This window comes from Ammospiza nelsoni, chromosome 5 (genome assembly GCF_027579445.1).
Source record: "Ammospiza nelsoni isolate bAmmNel1 chromosome 5, bAmmNel1.pri, whole genome shotgun sequence".
Classification (NCBI taxonomy): Eukaryota; Metazoa; Chordata; class Aves; order Passeriformes; family Passerellidae; genus Ammospiza; species Ammospiza nelsoni.
The window spans coordinates 66,194,347-66,213,994 of record NC_080637.1 but is presented as its reverse complement, the minus strand read 5'-3'; the positions used below and the strand labels follow the sequence as shown (position 1 = coordinate 66,213,994).

Here is a 19,648-nt window from a genome sequence, read left to right as displayed (position 1 = left end):
AAGCACAACTTGTCCCCCAGTGCTTCAATGGAGTAACTTTCCCTGTGTTAGGAATATCAGACATGCAGTTAAATTGGGAATTAGGCCATCAGATACACAGTAAAACTGGGAATTAGTCAATCAGATACACACCTCTGTGGTAGTGAAGAGCTGCAGTGACAGCAGAACCTACCTTATTGCAGAGGTGGCAAACACCTGCCCATTAGATCCTATGCTCAGAACAATAATTGAGGCTACTACCACAATCAGATCTGTTAAAAAACAAACAAACAAATAAACAAAAGAAGAAAGAATGCATTAATTTTGTTTTTTGGGGGTTTTTTTTGGGGGGGGGGGGGGTTCTGGTTTTTTTTTGTTTTGTTTTGTTTTGTTTTGTTTTGGTTTTGGTTTTGGTTTTGTTTTTGGTTTTGGTTGTGGTTTTTGTTTTTGTTTTTTATCTCAGTACTGAAAAAACACAACAAATACAGACAAAGGAAAGCACCTCTAAAAAGAAATGGTTAGCTGAAATTTGGTGGGCATGTTAAGTCTGTGTAATATCACAGTTTCACATCAAAACCCCCGTGGCTACAGTTTATTCCAGGATTAATTCAGTAACAGACCTTTCAAAGAACCCAATGGATTAGGCTGCTTGCCTCAAAAAATGCAAAGGCATTTGTGCACCCTAGAAATGGACCCATATTTTGGTTCAAGGCTTCTGATCCAAGAGGAAATGCAAGGGTTTTCACCACACAATAATGAAATCCATGAAGTATTATGCATACATATACACTTAGTTTGAAAGCTGTATCAAAGCTGTGAAGCCAAGCTTTCTAACCTAATGGAACTGTCAGAAGAAAGGCTAGCTAAAACAAATCAGAATTGTTAGTTTACTTTGTGATACTGTCTTTATTTGTATGAAAAAATAGTTTCCAGAGTTCTTTTTTTGTTTTGTTTTGTTTCCACAACTTTGCAGTTTACACTTTATACAATGCAAATGATAGATTGAGTTTACAATTGAGACAACATCCCTTATTTTTCCTCATCCCAGTTCAGTGAGCATGTCCATTTCTTTTAATTATTGAACCTTGCTGTAACATTATTCTAAGAAGATTTTTTTTTTATTTCCTTACAGGCATTTCTGTGGTGAACCTCCTTAGAGCACCTAAATGCTTCCCTTTTAATTTCTAACTAAAAACGAAAGAATATTATTATAAATGGGTAGCAAATGGAGGCAGAACGAGGAAAAACTTTGGTAAACTTTCCTTTGCCAGTTTGAAACAGGCAGCATTTTATTCTTCAGAGCACTTAACATTATACAGCACTTCAAAACTCCAGCCCTGCTGACTTCACTTGCAGCTGTGAGGGCTCAGAATCTCTGCAACCCAAATTCAAAGTCTGCCTTTGGACATCCAGAAAATGAAGCCCACTTGTGAAAACTGATTTTAACCAACTTTCCATGGGATGGCTGGGCAAGAGGCAGGATGGGATCCAACCTGAGCAGCAACAACAGTTTCCTACAGCAAGGTTAACTTGTTTTTCCCTCTCCTTTTAAACATTCTCCTGCCTCATTTACAGCCATGTCGTTGCTGCAACAAGTACTGCAGAAGTTCTATAACCAGCAGCATCCTTCACTCTTTGAGTTGAATTAATTTCCAGTGCCAGTCTGATTTTTGCTGTAAAACCTGGATTCCTCTTCAAGGGAAAGCACACAGTCAGTTTAAATACTGTACTACACTAATTGTGCACAAACGAAAGTAAAAATGAAAATGTAAATTAATAAAGGGAGGGATGAGGCTACAGAAGGAGCTTTCATTTGGGATTTTAGCTTTTGAATGCCTGACTGCAAATTCTTTTATGCTGTTCCTTTATCGTGTATGTGTGTGAATGTATATTTGTGAGCACTGGAATTTAGGGTGGGTTTTCTTCCCATCACATCATAACACAGATCTTTGCCCTTTAGCAAATGATGCATCATGTCTTTACTAAATTGTCAGACATAGACATCTCCATCTGAAGACAGGCACTAGGGGTGGAAAAGACTGATGCTCAGAAAATGAGTTCAACCACATATTGAGAGTGAAAGAGATTTTTTCATTTGCACTTTCTTCTTTTCTGAAAGTGTTCTTTGTGGTATAGATATTTCTTTCTTTCTTTTTCTCCAAACCTCTTCTTCTAGTTCTGCTTCTCCTCTGTTCCTAGTTTTCATCCCAGTTTCCAGTGCTTAGATTTCCCTTATTAATCCAGATTTACTGGTCCAAACAGCCTTATTTTACAGCCTAGATCCTCAGCATATCTTGCCCTTTCTCTGACACCTCTCAATACCACATATTTCCAGCCCCTGCTGATTTCCCTTCAAGCTCCTGGTTGCTTGTCAGTCTCTTTAAATGTTCCTCTCCCAGACCTTTGCATCAGAATCCACCTCCCATCTTTTTACTGAGTCTGTGTGTCCCAGAACATTCCCTCTGCCTCAGATTGGTATTTTCCATGTTGAACTTGCTAAGAACTAACCCAAATTTTAGAGGGAACAAAATCCCATAGAAGAAATCTCCCTGCTGCCAAAGAAATTTTAGTGGATTTTTTTTTTCTAAATTTAAAATAAAGACTTTCATATTAATGAAGAAATAAAATTAATTCATTATGTTTTACTTTCTGTTCTAATCCTTTCATTTCTTTTTCCAGTGTTTGTATTTTATTCATGTTGATTTGAAAACAATGGGATGAGTCAGTAGGATTCAATCATTCCCAGCAAAGGTATTTCCCAAGTTTACCTTGTTCTGTCAGTGCAGACATTGTTCCATTTGCATTTGATGTGGAAAAGCAAATCTTGATTTCCAATGTATTATATCCTTAGGGGAATTTCAAAGGTTAAATGAGGTACTGACACTTTGAGTGCACAACCAGCTATAGCCATTCTTAGCTTTTATTAACAAAACCCATGGTGTCTTCCCCAGGGGCTCCAATAAAACATGAATATTTGCTGTGGTAGCATCAAAACACCAGCAGAGAGAACCCTTTGAAATCACAGGTCAGTGAGACTATCACTTTCTCTAATATACAAACCTAAGAAGCACTTATTAATTGAGAGGGAAATCAAGAACACAATGAGGAATAGAAATGATTCCTTACGGGCCTCATGGTTACATCACAAAAATAGACCAGCTCTAGAAGAAGATGAAGAATTTGTTTGTACCCAAGGAAGGATTTTGTGTTCAAAATCTTGTCAATTTCCTGCAATTACCCAAGTTTTATTCATTTTTTCACTTTACAGTCCTGCATTTCTAAGGTTGATGTCTGCCTTAAACATATTTTAAGAATTCTACCAACACAAAAGAAGAGAAATCGCAAAGCAGATAAATGCTTGAGGGGTAGGCATAGCTCAGAACTGCAACAAGACCCGTGCAGAAGTGGCCATTTTCATTTACAACACTGCAAAAGAGTTCAAAACTTACCAATGATGGATATTGGCTTCCTGGCAAACCGGATCCTCCCCTGGAAGCCAACATATTTACTCCTGCAGCCTGCAGACCACAGCCGGACCAGGTACTCAGCACCAAAGAACACCACCAGAACTATCTCCTAACAGAGTGAAAGAGGGAAGAGATCAGAGTTGGGTTTCTCATTATCAGTACAGTTTGCACATCTAATTTATTCATAGAACTAATACAAATGAGCTTGTTGAGATAGATAATGCAATAAAAATGATTTGGCCTAATCCGTTGACTTTTTGTATGCATATGCCAGGCAGTAAATAAAAGGGAGAGATGATCAGTTCCTGAATGTGATTTGCACGAATAAACAGATGGTTTAAGCTCCATTCCATCAGTATATCATAAGGAAAACCACAACATTATTCTTATTTTGTTTTGACGCCTCCTTGCCCTCCAAGCCTTTCCCCACCTGGGTTGCCCTCCTCTGGATGCGCTCTCATGTTCTGACGTCCTTCTTCTATTGAGACACCAAAACTGCCCCCAGGACTCCAGGTGGGGCTGCACCAGTGCAGAGCAGGCTGGGGCAATGCCCTCCCTTCATCCCTTTGTGCCCCAGGACACAGGGCACCCCTCTGGCTGCCAGGGCACCCTGGTGACAGGCATTGAACTTGCAGGGCTGCTCTCCAGCCTCTTGTCCCACAGCTTGTGCGTATAACCAGGACAGGCTCATCTCAGTGAGAGGGTAAAGCTCTTGCTTTTGTGCATTTCCATACAGTTGGTGATTGCCCAGCTCTCTGGTCTATCCAGATCTCTCTGTGAGGCCTGGGGGAGTTCACAGCTCTCCCCAGTCCAGTACATCTCTCAAACTAACTTATAATGTGCATTGATTCATAAGTCTTGATCACTTAAAAACATACTGGAGTGTGATGGGGTTCACAGGGGTCCCAGGATGAGGGAAGAGATGAGGATCTGACTCCATGCTTCAGAAGGCTTGATTTATTATTTTATTATATATATTATATTAAAACTATACTAAAAGAATAGAAGAAAGGATTTAATCAGAAGGCAAGCTAAGAATAGAATAGGAAAGATTGATAACAAAGGCTTGTGTCTCGGGCTCTCTGTCTGAGCCAGCTGGGCTGTGATTGGCCATTAATTAGAAACATCCAACATGGACCAATCACAGATGCACCTGTTGCATTCCACAGCAGCAGATAACCATTGTTTACATTTTGTTCCTGAGGCCTCTCAGCTTCTCAGGAGGAAAAATCCTGAGGAAAGGATTTTTCATAAAAGATGTCTGTGACACTACTGTGAAGTTGAGCCCTGGGGTCCTCCCCAGTGACTGAGGGCCAGGCTGGTGTGACCCTGCTTACTGCAACTCTTTGAGCCAACTGCTCATCCAGTGTTCCATGGGCTTGTTGAGCTCTGTGCTGGAGCATTTATCCAGAAGGATTCAGTGACAGACAGGATCAAAAGTTTTGCTGAATTCCAAAAAACCCCACATTTTCTGACTTTCCTTAGTCAACTATGGATAAATCTGAGTTGTTTAAGCAGAACTTTCCCTCATGAACTTGTGCTGGCTGTAACCAATGATTGTGTTGTCTCTTGAGTGTTTTTCAGTAACTCCCAAAATAACTTTTTCCATAATTTACCAGGCACTACAATGAGACTGACAGGCCTGAAATCACAAGAAGGAAGTGATTTCTTCATGTCCTTGAAAACTGAAGACAATATTTGCCAGCTTTCAGTTTAGTGGGACCTCTCCAGACTCTCAAAACCACTGAAAAATAAATGGAGTGAGGTCCCTCAATGACATCTACCAGGTCTTTCAGTATCCTGGGATGGATCCCACCAAGCCCTATGATTTATGCACATCCAGCTGTAGCAGCAAGCCTCAAACAAACTCAGGGTGGACTGAGATTTTATCATCCCCCCAACAGTCATGGTTTTCCGACAGAACTCTGGACTTCCCAGGACCCATCGTTGTTGAAGGCAGAAGTGAAGAGTACATTAAATGTCTGCTTTGTCTAGGTGGTGGCCTAGACCAATTTTGGGGTGACTAATCTCCTGAAGCCATGGCCTAATGCTATTTCTGATTCCCCTTTTGCTACGAACATATTTGTAAAAGTCTCTTTTATTGTCCTTCCCAGTGCTGGCCTGCTTGGACTCCAATTGAATTTTGGCTGCACTAATTTTCTCCCTACCTTGGGGACAGAATTTCCTCCCATGTCACCTGCCCCCCCCTTTCTCCCTAAGTTCTAGAAGATCCCTGCTCAGCCAAGATGGTCTTCTGGCCAGCTTTGCTTGGCTTCCAACCCTTTGGAATTGCCTGTTCCTGTGCCCTTGGGAGATGGCCTTGAGAAGGTGACCAGCATTCAGAATCCCCAATACCTCCAAGAGCAGGTTCCCAAGAGACTTTACTAACCAGCCTCTACTGCTCCCCACACATCCAGGATCCAAATTTTGCTGGCAGCTTCTCCTCTATCAGCAGCTTTTGAAACTTGGCTCCTTCAAGGTCACCAAGACAAAACCATCATCCATCACTTTGCCCACAAGTCCCTCATAAATAACAAATCTAGGAGGACACCTTTCCTAGTTGACCACCTGTGCCAGGAAGTTCTCTTCAACGTGCTCAGAAATCCCCTGGACCTGTTTGAGTCCTCTGTATGATATTCCCAGCTGATATCTGGGAAGATAAAATCACCCATAAGGATTGGTGACGGAGGTGAGCTGTATATCCAACATGTAAACAAATTAATTATCAATATTTTAATATCGCTCCCCTCTTCAGCACTGCATTGTGAAGCACTAGCGCATGACCAAGGATGGGTGTACTTTGAAATACTTCTAAAGAAAGCAGATTAGTGAAGATCAAAACGTGGGCAGATTCACTGAGATCTTTGTTCCCCCCTTCCTTGTTTTCCTCTCTGTTGCAGTGTGGTAGCACAACCCAAGCACAGCCTCTAGGCTTTGTTCCAACCCAAACTGTACCCAGTAATTCAGAGTCACCAAACACCTACTGCACAAGCTACAGCTTTGGAAAATGTTTGCATTTTAACTTGAACGTGCTCTCAACCTGCACCTGGGGGATTCTAAAGCACCCAAAAAGCAAAACACACTTAAATCACAATTTTCACTGAATGACAATACCAACTTGATTTTAAAACTGACATTCTGGATGGCTCAAGAGAATACAAAATATTTCAAAGCTGAAAAAAAAAAAAAAAAAAAAGAAAAAGCTCTACACTAACACGCAAAAATTCATGTTAATTTTGATTTTTAACAAAGTTAGGTTAACATTGCTGTGTTCACTTCTGCCTCCTTGTTTTGCCTGGAATGAGAACTAAGAAAATGTGCACAGTCTTCCTCTTTTTTGCATGGCACTTTCAGCCGGAATAAACCAAGGGTTAGTACAAAACTAAGAAAGCTTACAGCGATTTTCAAGGCAGAAGCACAAGAAAATAAACAGCAAATTAATTCTCCAAGTTTAATTTTTTAGTATATGTATTATCAAGAGCATCTACAAGTAATTCTAGGTTTGCATTCTGTCTACAGTCTAAATAGAAATATTTATTCAAGTATAATAGTCAAATCACATCATAAGAACAATCTAAAAAGGAAAAGAGGAAAAGAATTATTGCATTTCTGGAATTTTGCAAGATACTCTCTCACTTATTAAATTGTCTATCTTTTAAGAAGGTTCCTGTATTGTCACTCTAGCATTTTGTTTTTCTTCTTAGGAATCTCTAAGTTCCACTAAAGGAAGCAGAGCACTCTTCATGGCAGTGGAAGAATAATTTTCATGGACCTCCATGTTACAATTGCTTTTGGTAAAAAGCTGCATAGAAAGGAGACAATCAGAAAAGTGCCAAGGAAGCAAAAACTTCTTAGATTTTCCTTGATTATCCTCTGAGGGCACTTTTAAAAGCTAAATTAAAACTGCATCTGGCCTGAGGGTATTTTATGATCAGAATCCATCTTGGTTATGTCCAGAAAACCCTAATGAAGTCAACAAGGTTGCACAGTTCATGGAAAGGAAAAATAAATTGTTGACAGGAAGGAGGGAAAGGAGGAACTTACATTTTCAACAAATTTGACATTAATTACTGGTCACAGTTCATTTTGTCCTGGACAGGTGTCCACGTTACAAAAACCACAGCCTTTAACACATTTGTTGGCAGCCTCAGACAGGCCAAAGACCAAAAAAGCATGGAAACTGAACAAACATCACAGGTCTGCAGGTGGTCCTTCAAAAAACAAGGAAGATTGTGACATTTACACTCTTGTTGTGTATACTCCTAATGCAAGATAGGAGACATCCATTTCCAGAGCTGCCAAGGCTGATCAATCTTCACCTCACTAAATTCACCTTCCAAAAAACCCCCTAACCTCCCTCCTTTTCCTCTTCTACACATAAACACTTTTCAGAGCCTTAAATTTATTGCCTCACATTTACCTTCTGGTAAAAGGAAAAAAAAAAAACCCAGCAATTTTCTGTAAAGTCAGAAAAAGTATTAATTCTCACTATAATGGTAACAAATAATGGTGAGAACTTGTGGACAAAATATGAACCAGAAGAAAATCAGCAGAAACAATCTGCAAATGAAATTTACGTCCATCTGTGTGTCAGTTTGAGATCATTCTCCAGCCTTCTGCAATTTTCCAGAACCCTTGTTTTCAAAATGGGACTACACTCACAAGTAACCCACAAACCCTTTTGATTTTGGCTCCCAGCAGTATTTTTCCCCTTCTCCTGGAAGTGGTCAAGGAAGAAATGCACGATGAAGGATTTTGAGCAGATTTAATAGACCTGGAAAGCAGCTTGGCATCAACAGAAAGCCAGGGATGAACTCTAATGAAACTGAAACCAAAATTAGTGAGTGGGAGCAAACCATTATTCATAAAAATGAGATCCATATCCATGGATATGGATTCTTCACACATGTCACAGTCTCTTCCTGTTTTGATCATAGCAACTCAAATTGCCACAGGAATACCAACAAATGAATTTAATTACAGATTTTAAACTGGGTCTGTGCTATCCAATACCTCTGCTAAAGTCAGTAGCAGCATTCCATTGCTGTGTTTCTTCCTCTATTCTGGGGAAAAGACTTAAGACACATAAGGACTATAATAGTCCTTGCTCTTAAATTAGTTTCATCTTTGAAATATTTTTTACTTTTCTGAAGTCTATCCACTGCATAAATCTTCCCTTCCTCCACCAAATTGATAATAAAATAATACATAGTTATGTTTATGCTATTTCTAGTATAATTTCATTTTATTAATTTAATTAAAATTTTGCAAAAATAAGCTTAAAGGGAAATATGTATACAAATAACTTCCCCTATATATAATTCAATCAATCAAATAAAAAACCCTTGTGGAAAAGCCATCAACTTTTTATCCAAAAATGTCATTGACGACCAAATTAAAAAATGCCTGCATTAACACAGAAACCCAACACTTTTACACAGGCATGTGTGTGCGTGTGTAAATTAAATATATAGCCTGGAATTTATAATTTATCCCAGTTTGGTTATGGATAACTGCACTGGGGAAGCAGGAGAGGGAAGTTCGCCGGAGTGATTAAAGTGCACACATGAAAAAGAAGGGTATTTTCTCAGCTGCAGCTGTGTTTTAGGTGGAGAGCACACACAAGGCTCTCTTCACTTTTTTATTGGAATATTTAGGTGCTGGGGTAAAAGGAGGAAGTGGGATGGCTAAATGAATAGTGTGTTCTCACGGAGATTCAATCAAGTAATGGCAGCTCCAGACAATGAAGCCTCAGAAAGAGGCATAAAGGTTTAATAGTCCAAATGTTTGCACACGTGTACTTATGTCCCAAATTTAATCTGATAACCTGTCTTCAAGGTTTTCCAGTCCTTACAGTTGAAAATGTCCATTTAGTGACCTGTTCAGTTTAATAGCTACTCAAATGCCATGAAAACCTACTGATACTGAGAATGTCTCTTTTCTACCATCATGCTGGCTCTTGCAAAGATGAGAGATGTCCAGTGTGAAAATAGAATACCCAAAATACAGAACAAAAAATGCCAAATGCTGCTAAGTGTTCTATAGTACCGTTAACTTACACTTCCAAATTTTAGGTGAAACCAATCCACTCAAAGGCTGTTGTTTGGATACAAGTGGATTTAACTTTTCATTAAAAATACACTTCCATGCACAACTGACAAATATGCTGAATTTGCAGACTTCCTACCAGGAATATGCTTGTCTTTCATTTGTTTACTGTTTCCTGCATGGAATGAAGCTGTACACTCCTGAGGGAAGCACAGGGTGCTCCCCCTGTAACAGCCACATTCAAGTGAGCTGGGTGAGTCACAGAGGAAGAGTTATTTTTTAATTCTATTTAAGCAGGTAACAATTTTTCTCCAAAAAAAAATCAGCTACTTTTGACAAGGACTCTTTTCTCAATTGCTTCATTCTGAAAGATGCCATTAAGGTAAATATAATCAAATAGATAATGATTAAGATTCAGTAAGTTAGTGGCCGAAATTCTAATTTCTCTATAGAACCACAGAAGCCTTCCAATTCCCCCCAGCACATCCCTGAAGGGACCATCTCTGGTAGGTGGTGAAGGGTTTAGCTTTGCTCCTGGAGTGGAATTAATCCAATGTGAATATGCATTTCAGAATTTTAAATAATTACTTCCATGTTTTTTAACCTTTTGATTTGGGAGGGTGTCAATATTTTGAGGAGAGGAACTGAAAAAATCCTGCATGTGTCTCTCCACCTTCCCCTCACTCCCAAGAAATGCTTCTCAAGTCTCCTGGCCATATTCTAAAACCCCTTTGCACAGAGAACTCCACTGAGCCCCAGTGAGTCAAACTTCACTAAGGGAATTACGAGCTGGCTCTTTGTTAATTAGCTTTGTTAATCAGCCTTACCTACTGCAGAAGGATTTCTATTTCAGACATTTGAAAAGCACACAGTAATCACCGAGTGTGTTCTGTGGTGCATTAGGCACAAGGTAATATAACCCACAGGAATAACTGAGTTATAATTCACACTGAGAAGCTTGAGAGTTGCATTTGATTCCAGAAAAACAATGGCAACTCAGCAAGATCACTCAGCAGACAACTTGAGCTTATACAATGTGTTGAAAGACTTGTCGACTCAGTTTTTTTTTCCTAATATGTTTTATGTATGAAACAATATTCCATCTCTATTATTTGTATTGTTATAATATAATATTCCCAATCTATTTTTTCATCTTCCCACAGACCAACAAGAAGCTCAGAAAGGAACAGGGATTCTCCTCCCTGCTTTCTCTCTCAGAAGTTCACAGGATTAAAAGAATACAGCAAATGCTTATGAGCCATAATTTTCTTTATATTCATGTGTGTCCTGCACTCACAGGGTCTGGCTCTCCCACAGTACACAGAAATTAATGTATTTTCCACCAAGGCAGTTTGGCTGTCAGTGCCTTTATGGGACTGGACACCTCATGAACACCTGCTGTCACCAGGCAATATACACTGCACAAGTATCACAAAATGCCATGAATTATTATGGGATACCCTGTAAGAAGTCCATTATCAGCTGTCAGAAACAGTGTGGTGAGGCCAGCAGGAAGAGCACCTGTGAACTCCATGTATTGCTCTGTCCAATGATCACTTTATCAAACAGACCTGGGGAAGGCCCTAAGTGTTCAAGCAGTATGGCAACGACCAGATTTAGAATTATAAACCAGCACAGAGGCAAGAAATAGATAAAAATTCTGCCTTTTTTACTTCCTAATGCTGACTGCTTTGATGGCATGGAGAAAAAAGCCTCAGACCTATTAGAATGCATTCACCATAAATCACAGAGACTACTCAATTAAGTTTTTGCAGGCTTGTTTCTCCTCTGCTACAGGTTGGAGCTGACCCAACAGCTACACAGCATAGATGGGAGATGGGGCAAAACCAGAGACAGACAAAAATCAACAGGAGAGCTCCTCCACTGCAGACAGGAAGTCCTCAGTGGAGGGAGAGAAAGAGAAAAGAGAAAAAGGCACCCTGATGTCCAGTTCAGAATCAGAGCAGTTTAACAGTGACATGCCTTAGGTGGGTTAAGTAAGTTAATTATCATTTGGCACTCTGAAGTTTGAGTACTTTGGGCAGCCTTGCCTACGTTTACAGCAGGAGGATGTGTATCTCCATGAAAAGAGAGTCTCTGAGGCAATTGTGTACCCTCTGGTGCAGTGAACTGCAGCTGTTCATGTGTTTGGGAGAGATGCCAGTGCTTTTTCCAGTAAAGAAAGGAAATTCTTCTGTATATTGGGTCTTCTATTTTCCTTTTCCAGAGGAAAGTAGATGCATAAAGTCTGTCTCCAAAAGGGAGGTACCACAGGGCCTGAACTCACCAGTTGAATCAATATGATTTATAGCAAAACCAGTCTATTTTCTTCAAGTTCAGAATACACTCAGTATTCTTAAATTTAAAAAGTAATTAACATCAAAATACTAAATAAGGCAAAACTTTTCCCTTACTCCTGTAACACTATCATTATACAAATTGTATGTTTATTGTGCTGTTACAGTGTGTAAAAACATCGTGTGTATGGTGAAAATAATACTATGTTGTTGTTTTTAGACTGGCACAGTTAGTGCAAGTTGTCCCACAAAGTAAGAAGCTCTCTTTTACAAGGTCTTTTGCAATTAAATAAAAATAAAAATCGGCCTTTTAGAAACTACCATGGTGACCTCTCCTGGTAGAAAAATATATGACCTCTAACCATGAAAGATTAATCCTCAAAGGAGGTACACCTGGCCCATTTTATAGCTTATTTTTTCATTCCATATCCTGAAAGATCTAGATGCTATTTACAAATCAAAACTGACACACAAACTACTAGATCATCAAGGAAACGTTACAGCCTCTTGCTGGAGAGGCAAAAGCCTAATCAAGAGGCTTGGCAATTTTTAGAAACACTTTTTCAACAGAACAATCATAGAACCAGATAAAATTATAACTGTATTATTAGAGAATTAGAACTGGAGACAAAATGGGAGGATAAAATGTTACCTAAACCTGGGGCAACTGGGAAGGAAACTCAGCTGTAACTCAGGATCCTCTTGAGTGTTGCAAATACTTTATTCACAACTCTGCCTTGTTCCACTGCACTTGTATTCCCACACACTGCACAAGAACTTTTTAATGCATCACATCCTAAATACTGCTGGATAAACCAGTGAGAAATCTTCCTCTGGTACAGATACAGGACCAAGCAAGGCTGGGGAAGCTTCAGATTCATTTTCATACCACACTATAGGTACAATCTGAACAAAAATGAATGGTACATGCATTTAATTTTCGTACACTGTTAAATAGCATGTACACTGTCATTGTAGTCCACATTAAACAGTATTGGAAACTCCAGGCTTCTCTCTGCAAGTACAAAAGATTCAGAAAGAGCTGTGTTCTTCATTACCCATTCTGTTGGTGTTTACCAATACAAATCCTTGTGCCAATGTCACTGTCACTCCCCTCAAAGGCTGGCTACTAAATACTCAGCAGAGGGAAAGAAACCCAGTCAGGAATTTATAAATCTCATACAATGTATATATATGAAAAAATGAAATTGGAGTATGTCAGAAAAAGCTGGGAAGAACTCTCCCAAGAGTGACAGGGAACACACAAAATATTTGGTAGCATGAGAACAAAAAAGTATCCTTCAAACAACAACATTTCAAGTTCAAGACAAGCAGTTTCACCAATCCTGCTGTCATGGAAGTAAACTGATTTTACCACAGTGAGGATCAGATGGATTTGTCTTCTGTTTGTAAGTACAAAGAACAGACATTTCCTTTGAGCCCAAGCAAGAGCATCAAATAAAACAACCATGGCAGTGGGGATCAGCATCAGCCTGTACCTGAATCTGTGGCTAGGCAATGTCTTCAGTCATCTCCAAGACAAGAGGTTGGCCTTCACACTGAAACACAGGGCTAAAAGTCACATTCCTTTCCTCCAGAATTCACTTGAATTGTCAGAGACTTGAGAACATATGCTTAGGAAATGGGAGGAGAGTAAACCCTTGGGGGATTTTTTTACTCTTAGTTCCAGCAACTGCTTCTTCAGTTCCCTTTCAGCTACAAACACTCTGGTGTTCCCTCCTTGGTATATTCATAGAGCTTGCCTGAATTGGTTTCACACCTGACAAGAAATTCTCTTACTCAACATTTCACATCCCAAATTTGCTTTGTTTCCCCTTCAACTGGATCCCTGAATGGTGTTTATTCAGGCAATTATTTACAATCCTAACACAGCTTTCCTGGACAGGAGCATTGCCCTCATCCCTCTCTGGCTGTGGCTGCAGAGGGATCCTGGAGCTCTCACTGCCTCCCTTGGCCTTTTTGTACTTACAGACAGAAGACAACATGTAAATCTCCATCACTGTGGTGAAAAATACCTATTTCTTAAGACATCCAGATGTCTTAAGAACATTACCATAATGACATCTTTGAAACACCAGGCTCTGGTGCCTTAGGACACATCTAGTGCTACATCTGTCACCAATGTCTAATCTCTGCTCCAGTGACTCATATTATCCAAAGTTGTACTTGGCACACCATCTCTCCCTCCCATGAAAATACAAAACATTTCCATGTCTTCCAGTACTATCCCTCTTGTCAGGCCTTAGCAACAGGACACTTTTGACATTGATGCTTCCCGATTGTTAATCTACCTGAATATAATGAAAAGTAGTTTTCTCACAAGTGAGGAAATACTACAAGCATCACATGCCAGGATTTATTTGCTGCTGAGGGCTATACAAAGAATTACACTTTGCTCAGGAGAGAAACAAGCCAATTTCACTTTGAACTTGATCCATTAAATGCTTTGGCCCAGCTTTGATTCTCATCGCATTGGCAGTGTCCTCTGTCCCCAGTTTCAAGAGAGCTGGCAGAATGCGCTTGAGGAGATAAAACTCTAGTTTAATAAACAGTCAGCTGTGGTATGAATTAGATCAGAGTAAAGAAGTAAAGAGAACAGCAATCTCCACACTTCTGTGGGGTGAACACTTTCCTGGCCCAAATGGGAGAGACAGCTGGAAATTCCTTCAGGTAAAGGTGGGAAGATGTGCTCCAAGCAGGAGTTCAACCATTTAACTCCTGGCAGCAAGAAGTCTCCCAACTCTATGAAAAAAACCTGATTTCATTAGCTCTAGAAACAATCTTCTCTTACTGAAGTGAATATTTTTCAGACCAAACCAAGTTTTAAGATAATTTTGTTCTAGGCAAGTGACTCTACAGTAGCCAGCAGAACAGCTACCCTGTGTACTGGCCATTTCTAGGAAGGAAACTAAGGAAACAGCAGGAGGAAAAACTCCAGAGAGGCACACAAAAACTGTACATGCTATGCCTAAGCCATAGGAAAACAAAGAAGTAACTGATTTTTATTTTCAAAAACAGATGGAAAACCAAATTCTATCACATTAAAATTCACCATTTGGCAAAATGAAACTAGAATAAGAATACTGAGATCATCACACACTGAGATCAGAGGATTTGGGTGGCTAAAATACAGATATTGCAAGAAACCGTTCAAAAGTTATTTACTCCATTTTTATCAAGGATGTTTAATCTCCATTTTTTCACTCCCTAAAGGTGAATAGAGGCAGGGGGGAACAGAGGAGGGACATTGTCTAGTGTCTTCATGCAAGTTAATTGCACTTTTGATTCCCACCAAGCAAGCACCAAGTTCAAATCCAAATCCCTGGTGACAGCAGTGTGATAGGAGCTCTTCCTTTCTGTTCTGTAGAGCAGCAAACCAGGCTGCAGGAATCACCTGCCTATGAAAAGCAATGATCTTGGCCAAATTTTTACCATAAGACTTAGAAAACACACACTTTAAAAATTCATTCCTATAAAATACCTTGTTCCATGCTGCCCAAGACTGATGAACACCAGTTGTCCCCTATAAGAGATATACGTTGGGAAAAGCAAGTTCATTAAAACTGGTAATCTAACGAGTGTCCTCATAGTTCATGGATCTAGAAAATAATCATCCCAATTAAACTGTGACCTTTCTTTAATGAAAGCAGGCACTCTTTTAAATGTCCTGCTAGCATGCTCTGCATCTGCATGAGGATTTTTAACAGTTATCTCTCTTGCTCACAGAAAGCAATTCAGGTTTAGTCAAACAGATCAGCCCTTCCACAAAAACATTCACTTACCATCCAGAAAAGGGTTCCAATGGCAAACTCTGAATAGTGCTCTATAGTAGACAGTACACTGAATATTAAACAGATCAGCACCAGGAGAAATCTGTAAAAAGAAAACAGTTTTTAGTGACTTGTCAAGTTGAACTGTAAATCTAGATATGGGGTTTTTTCTCTCTGTCATTCACATAACTTTTTTATCACAAATATTTTGTGTTTAATCAGTCAATTCTTCCTACTCAAATGATTATCATCATTTTGCATTCATTCAGCTTTCAGAAACATGGAATAAAAATGGCAGGAAGGCTGAACACAGTAAATCAATAGGTAAAGCTCACATTATCAAGTATATTTCTCAGGGAAGGTTGTCAGAGGGAATGTTTCATGTTTCACTGACTGCTGTACAACTTAACAGAGACACAAACTACACTCAGTGGGTTTTGGTAGTTTTCACATGAAAATTACAGGTGGAAAGCTTATCAAGAAGGGGAAAAACTCTTGTACAACCTAGAGATGAGTGACAAGATGAATTCCTTTGGAGTTTATCCATGGTCTTGCCCAGTGGACACTTTTATCAGTGTTGCAGAAGAAGAGATGAAATGCACCTCAAGCCCACAGCTGACACAAGCCCAGGAGTTTGGTGACTAAGCTTGAGGGCAGAGCCCCTGGTTAGTGGTGCCTGCACAGGATACAGGAATCTCCCAAAACTTGACAGGAACAAATCTTTTTCTGTTTTTAGAGTGCCTCAGAGTTTTAGACTGCCTTAGGAACCCCAGGAACACTGAACACTGGAAACAGTTCTTCGGTGTGTTTGGCCTGATCATTCACACACTGCAAGGAAATTGCAAGTATGTGCTAACACAGGCAAGGAGGGACAGTTGTTTCTCAGCTGCCACATAGACAACAGCTGACCTCTTCAAGCCTAAAACTGGATTTGAAGTTATGAAAACAAAAGGTCCTGCTTCCTTTCATCAGGCTCTGGAAGGACTCTGACACTATTTAGGCACAAGTGGAGATTTGAGAAGATTAGGGCCACTATTAATAAACAGATTTCCTAATAGAGCTGTACATGTACAGTTGTCTCTGAACCAAGTTTGCATTTCTTCAATATTTACCTGTCCTGATCCACAATATAAGAGAAAAAGGATCCAGATAATACATGTTATTTTTATACAAGGGTAACAGCACCTTAAGCTCAGGACTGATCTCAGCCACACTCTCATGGTTTACGAGTTCCACAACCTTCTCTCCTGGTTTTATGTACTGAGATTCTCTCTTTTCTTATTTTTTTCCCCCATTTCCAAATCACACAGTAAAACCATTCAAAGGACCCTTTAAATTCACTTAACTTATGGCACTATATCCTCTGGCCAGTGAGTGTCACTCCTTCCCAATGAATAGCAAGGGCAGCTCACAGGAGCTGAGTACAAATTCAGTTGCAGTGGGGACAAAGTCAAAGACAAACACAGATTAATGATTTAGTGAGGGCATCAAAAACAGGAACAACCCTAAAAGAATAAAACAAAATGAACCACACAAAACCTCAAATCAACCCAGCAATTAAAAGAACATTAAAAGAACACCCCAAAACAAAAAGAAAACCCTGCTGTCAGCAGGCTGTCATCTCCATGGGGACACAGCAACCTGCTGAAGTGAGAGGGAATGGAAAAACATAATTCCTACTCTGGAACCAACATGGAAGTAAATCTGCCTGTCCTTTACTGGAATTGCTGAGAAATTGCATTTGAGACAGTTTCTGGTACTCTCAGCCGGAGTTAGATGGACTTAAGAAGGTAAAAATAACAGGAGTGTTTCAAGGTAGACACAAAACCAAATACAAAGCCAATATGGTTGTCATCCAGGCAGCGATCTCGCAGTATATGAAAGCTCTTGGTGGACTGCTCCTAATGGAATGCTAAACAATTCCAACCAATCTAAACACACTGGAGGGAAAAAGCTTGGGTGAGTGCCAAATTCCCTGAAAAGAGCTGGATGCATGGTCCACAGGCAAACCCCCAGCAAGGCTCCTCCCTGAATATCTCTCTTTTTGTCTCAGGGTCTCACTGCAGGTGTTGGTTAGAGGGACAGCTCTCCCTCAAAGGCAATGCCAAAGTCTACCAGTGTTAACTTGTCAGCAAGTGCCAAACAGATCCTGGGTCCCCCTGAATATTTCTGATTGGATTTCTGGCATACCTATAGGTAAGGCAAGTGGATGAATGTGTGTTTCATATTGCTGGCTTGGGGTAAAGCTATTTAAAGCCTGTGATATGGAATTTCCCTTTCCCCACCAGCTCCAGCCTGGCTTCCTCATGTTGCCCCTGCTATCTATATTCTCTCCTGCAAAGGACAATTCTCTGTGCTCTGAGGGTGAGAAAACAGGGTGTGATTGTTTACTTGCTTGCAGGGAGTTATGGCATCCACAGAGAACAGTTTCACCCACTGGCAGCTGTTCAGCTCCTAAAGGCAGGAAGTTAGTAAGGCAGAGATATAAATAATTACCAACTAGTAGAGCTGGTCTACTCTTTCCTATCCCAAAGGAACTGAGGTTCTCCTTTCTAGTACTTTGTTTTCTTTCATTCTGTGATTCTTGAGGATGCTGAGCCACAACCTGAGCTGTTACTTCCGCAAATACTTTTTTTCCCTTTTCTGCCACAGAGCTAGTAAAAAGAGTGAAGTACTTCTCAAAACTTCTTCTTGGCTTTCTTTTCCAACTTTTTTTTCTGAAGATGGAAATTTATTCCTAATAACCTATTTGCAGATTCTTCCTCATTCTCTCCTTGAGCAGAAAAAAAAAAAAAAAAATTTACATATCAGAGGAAAGAGGAGCATTTGAGAACTTCCCTTTTGGTTTCAGATTCTCACATAACACCTTTCACACTTACAGAAGATGAAGTGTCATGCTTTCCAAAGAGACATCTTGTTAATGTAAATGAAATTTTAGTATTTCTTGACTTCTGCTCTGTTCCTTAAGCCTCAGGTATACACAGAAATACAACTGCTTTCTCATCAATGCTTTTAGACCATGATCCTTAAATCTGTCCCATGTGGAAACCAGATTAAAGACGCAATCCTGTTAAAAAGGCTGCAAATTAGTGCTTCTTTATGTCCTGGTCTTCCTAAACATTGCTTCTTTTTGTAGAGTAGCTGGTGTAACTGGAAACATGTTTCTGTTGCTGTTATAGGGAAAAATTCTATTTAATAGATTTATTGACCATGAGCACACTTCACTGAAGCCTACAAACACGGGGAACGAGGAGGTTAACTTTACACTGAGAGCAAAATGATGTCAAGCACTTTCTCCAGGGTGAACCTTCCAAAGGTCATGCTGTAACAAACTTATTTTCCATGGAAGACAAGCCTAAGGGAAGTTCTTAAAGGAGGAGCAGTCATAATTCCTCCTTTTTAAGTTTTGTGGCAAATAATTCCATTTCTAGCAAAAACTGTGCACGTGGGGCTTTGTGTTTATCTCCTGCAGATAAGTGCACTTGAAGTGCTGATATACCAGATGCTCGTGGGAATGTTATCTCTTGGACAATAAAAAAGGGATGGGTGGGGAGGGGACAAACTTGTAAATTCACAGACGGAGATATGCTCCTTGGCAACCAAGCACAAAACAGTAGCTTTGGGGCCTTCTGGGCTTTACCAAACTTTGTTGACTCTGCAAAGTCTTGTTTGGAGAAAAAAACACTTTTATGAAAATATGAGCTCTGTAATGAAAGCAAATCAAGAAAAATTGTTATGGAAAAGCTATTGAAACCCATGCTCTACAGAATTGAGTGTCCTGGACCGTGGGCTGCTGTTGATTTTAACACAACCAGATGTGTCCTGTTCATTCCTCAAAACTGAGCTACTGTGCTTCTCTTCACTCTGGGAAAGCCCTCCACGCAGGTAACTACAAATGGCTTCTACAAGTTCCAGCTGAAAGTACATGGAAACCCTGCCTTTTAGATTCCTTAGATAGTCCTTTATTCTATCTGCTATTTTCTCAAGAAGCTTTGAGCAGCTGCTTTAGTGGAAGATGTGGAATTCAATGATCTGTAAATGTCCCTTCCAATCCAAACTCTCCCAT

The 19,648-nt window shown here is 39.9% G+C and overlaps 1 protein-coding gene across 1 annotated transcript in view; it reads right to left on the bottom strand.

Annotated features, from left to right (window-relative positions):
* The window catches only part of LOC132073288 (potassium voltage-gated channel subfamily KQT member 1-like), a 401,881-nt gene that overhangs the window by 372,990 nt on the left and 9,243 nt on the right, over nt 1-19,648 (bottom strand). Inside the window, exons 2-4 of the mRNA XM_059472242.1 lie at nt 15,595-15,685; nt 3,429-3,555; nt 173-251 (exon numbers count right to left, since the gene is read on the bottom strand). Of these exons, the coding sequence (XP_059328225.1) occupies nt 173-251; nt 3,429-3,555; nt 15,595-15,685 (297 nt within the window). The remainder of the gene's footprint in view (nt 1-172; nt 252-3,428; nt 3,556-15,594; nt 15,686-19,648) is intronic.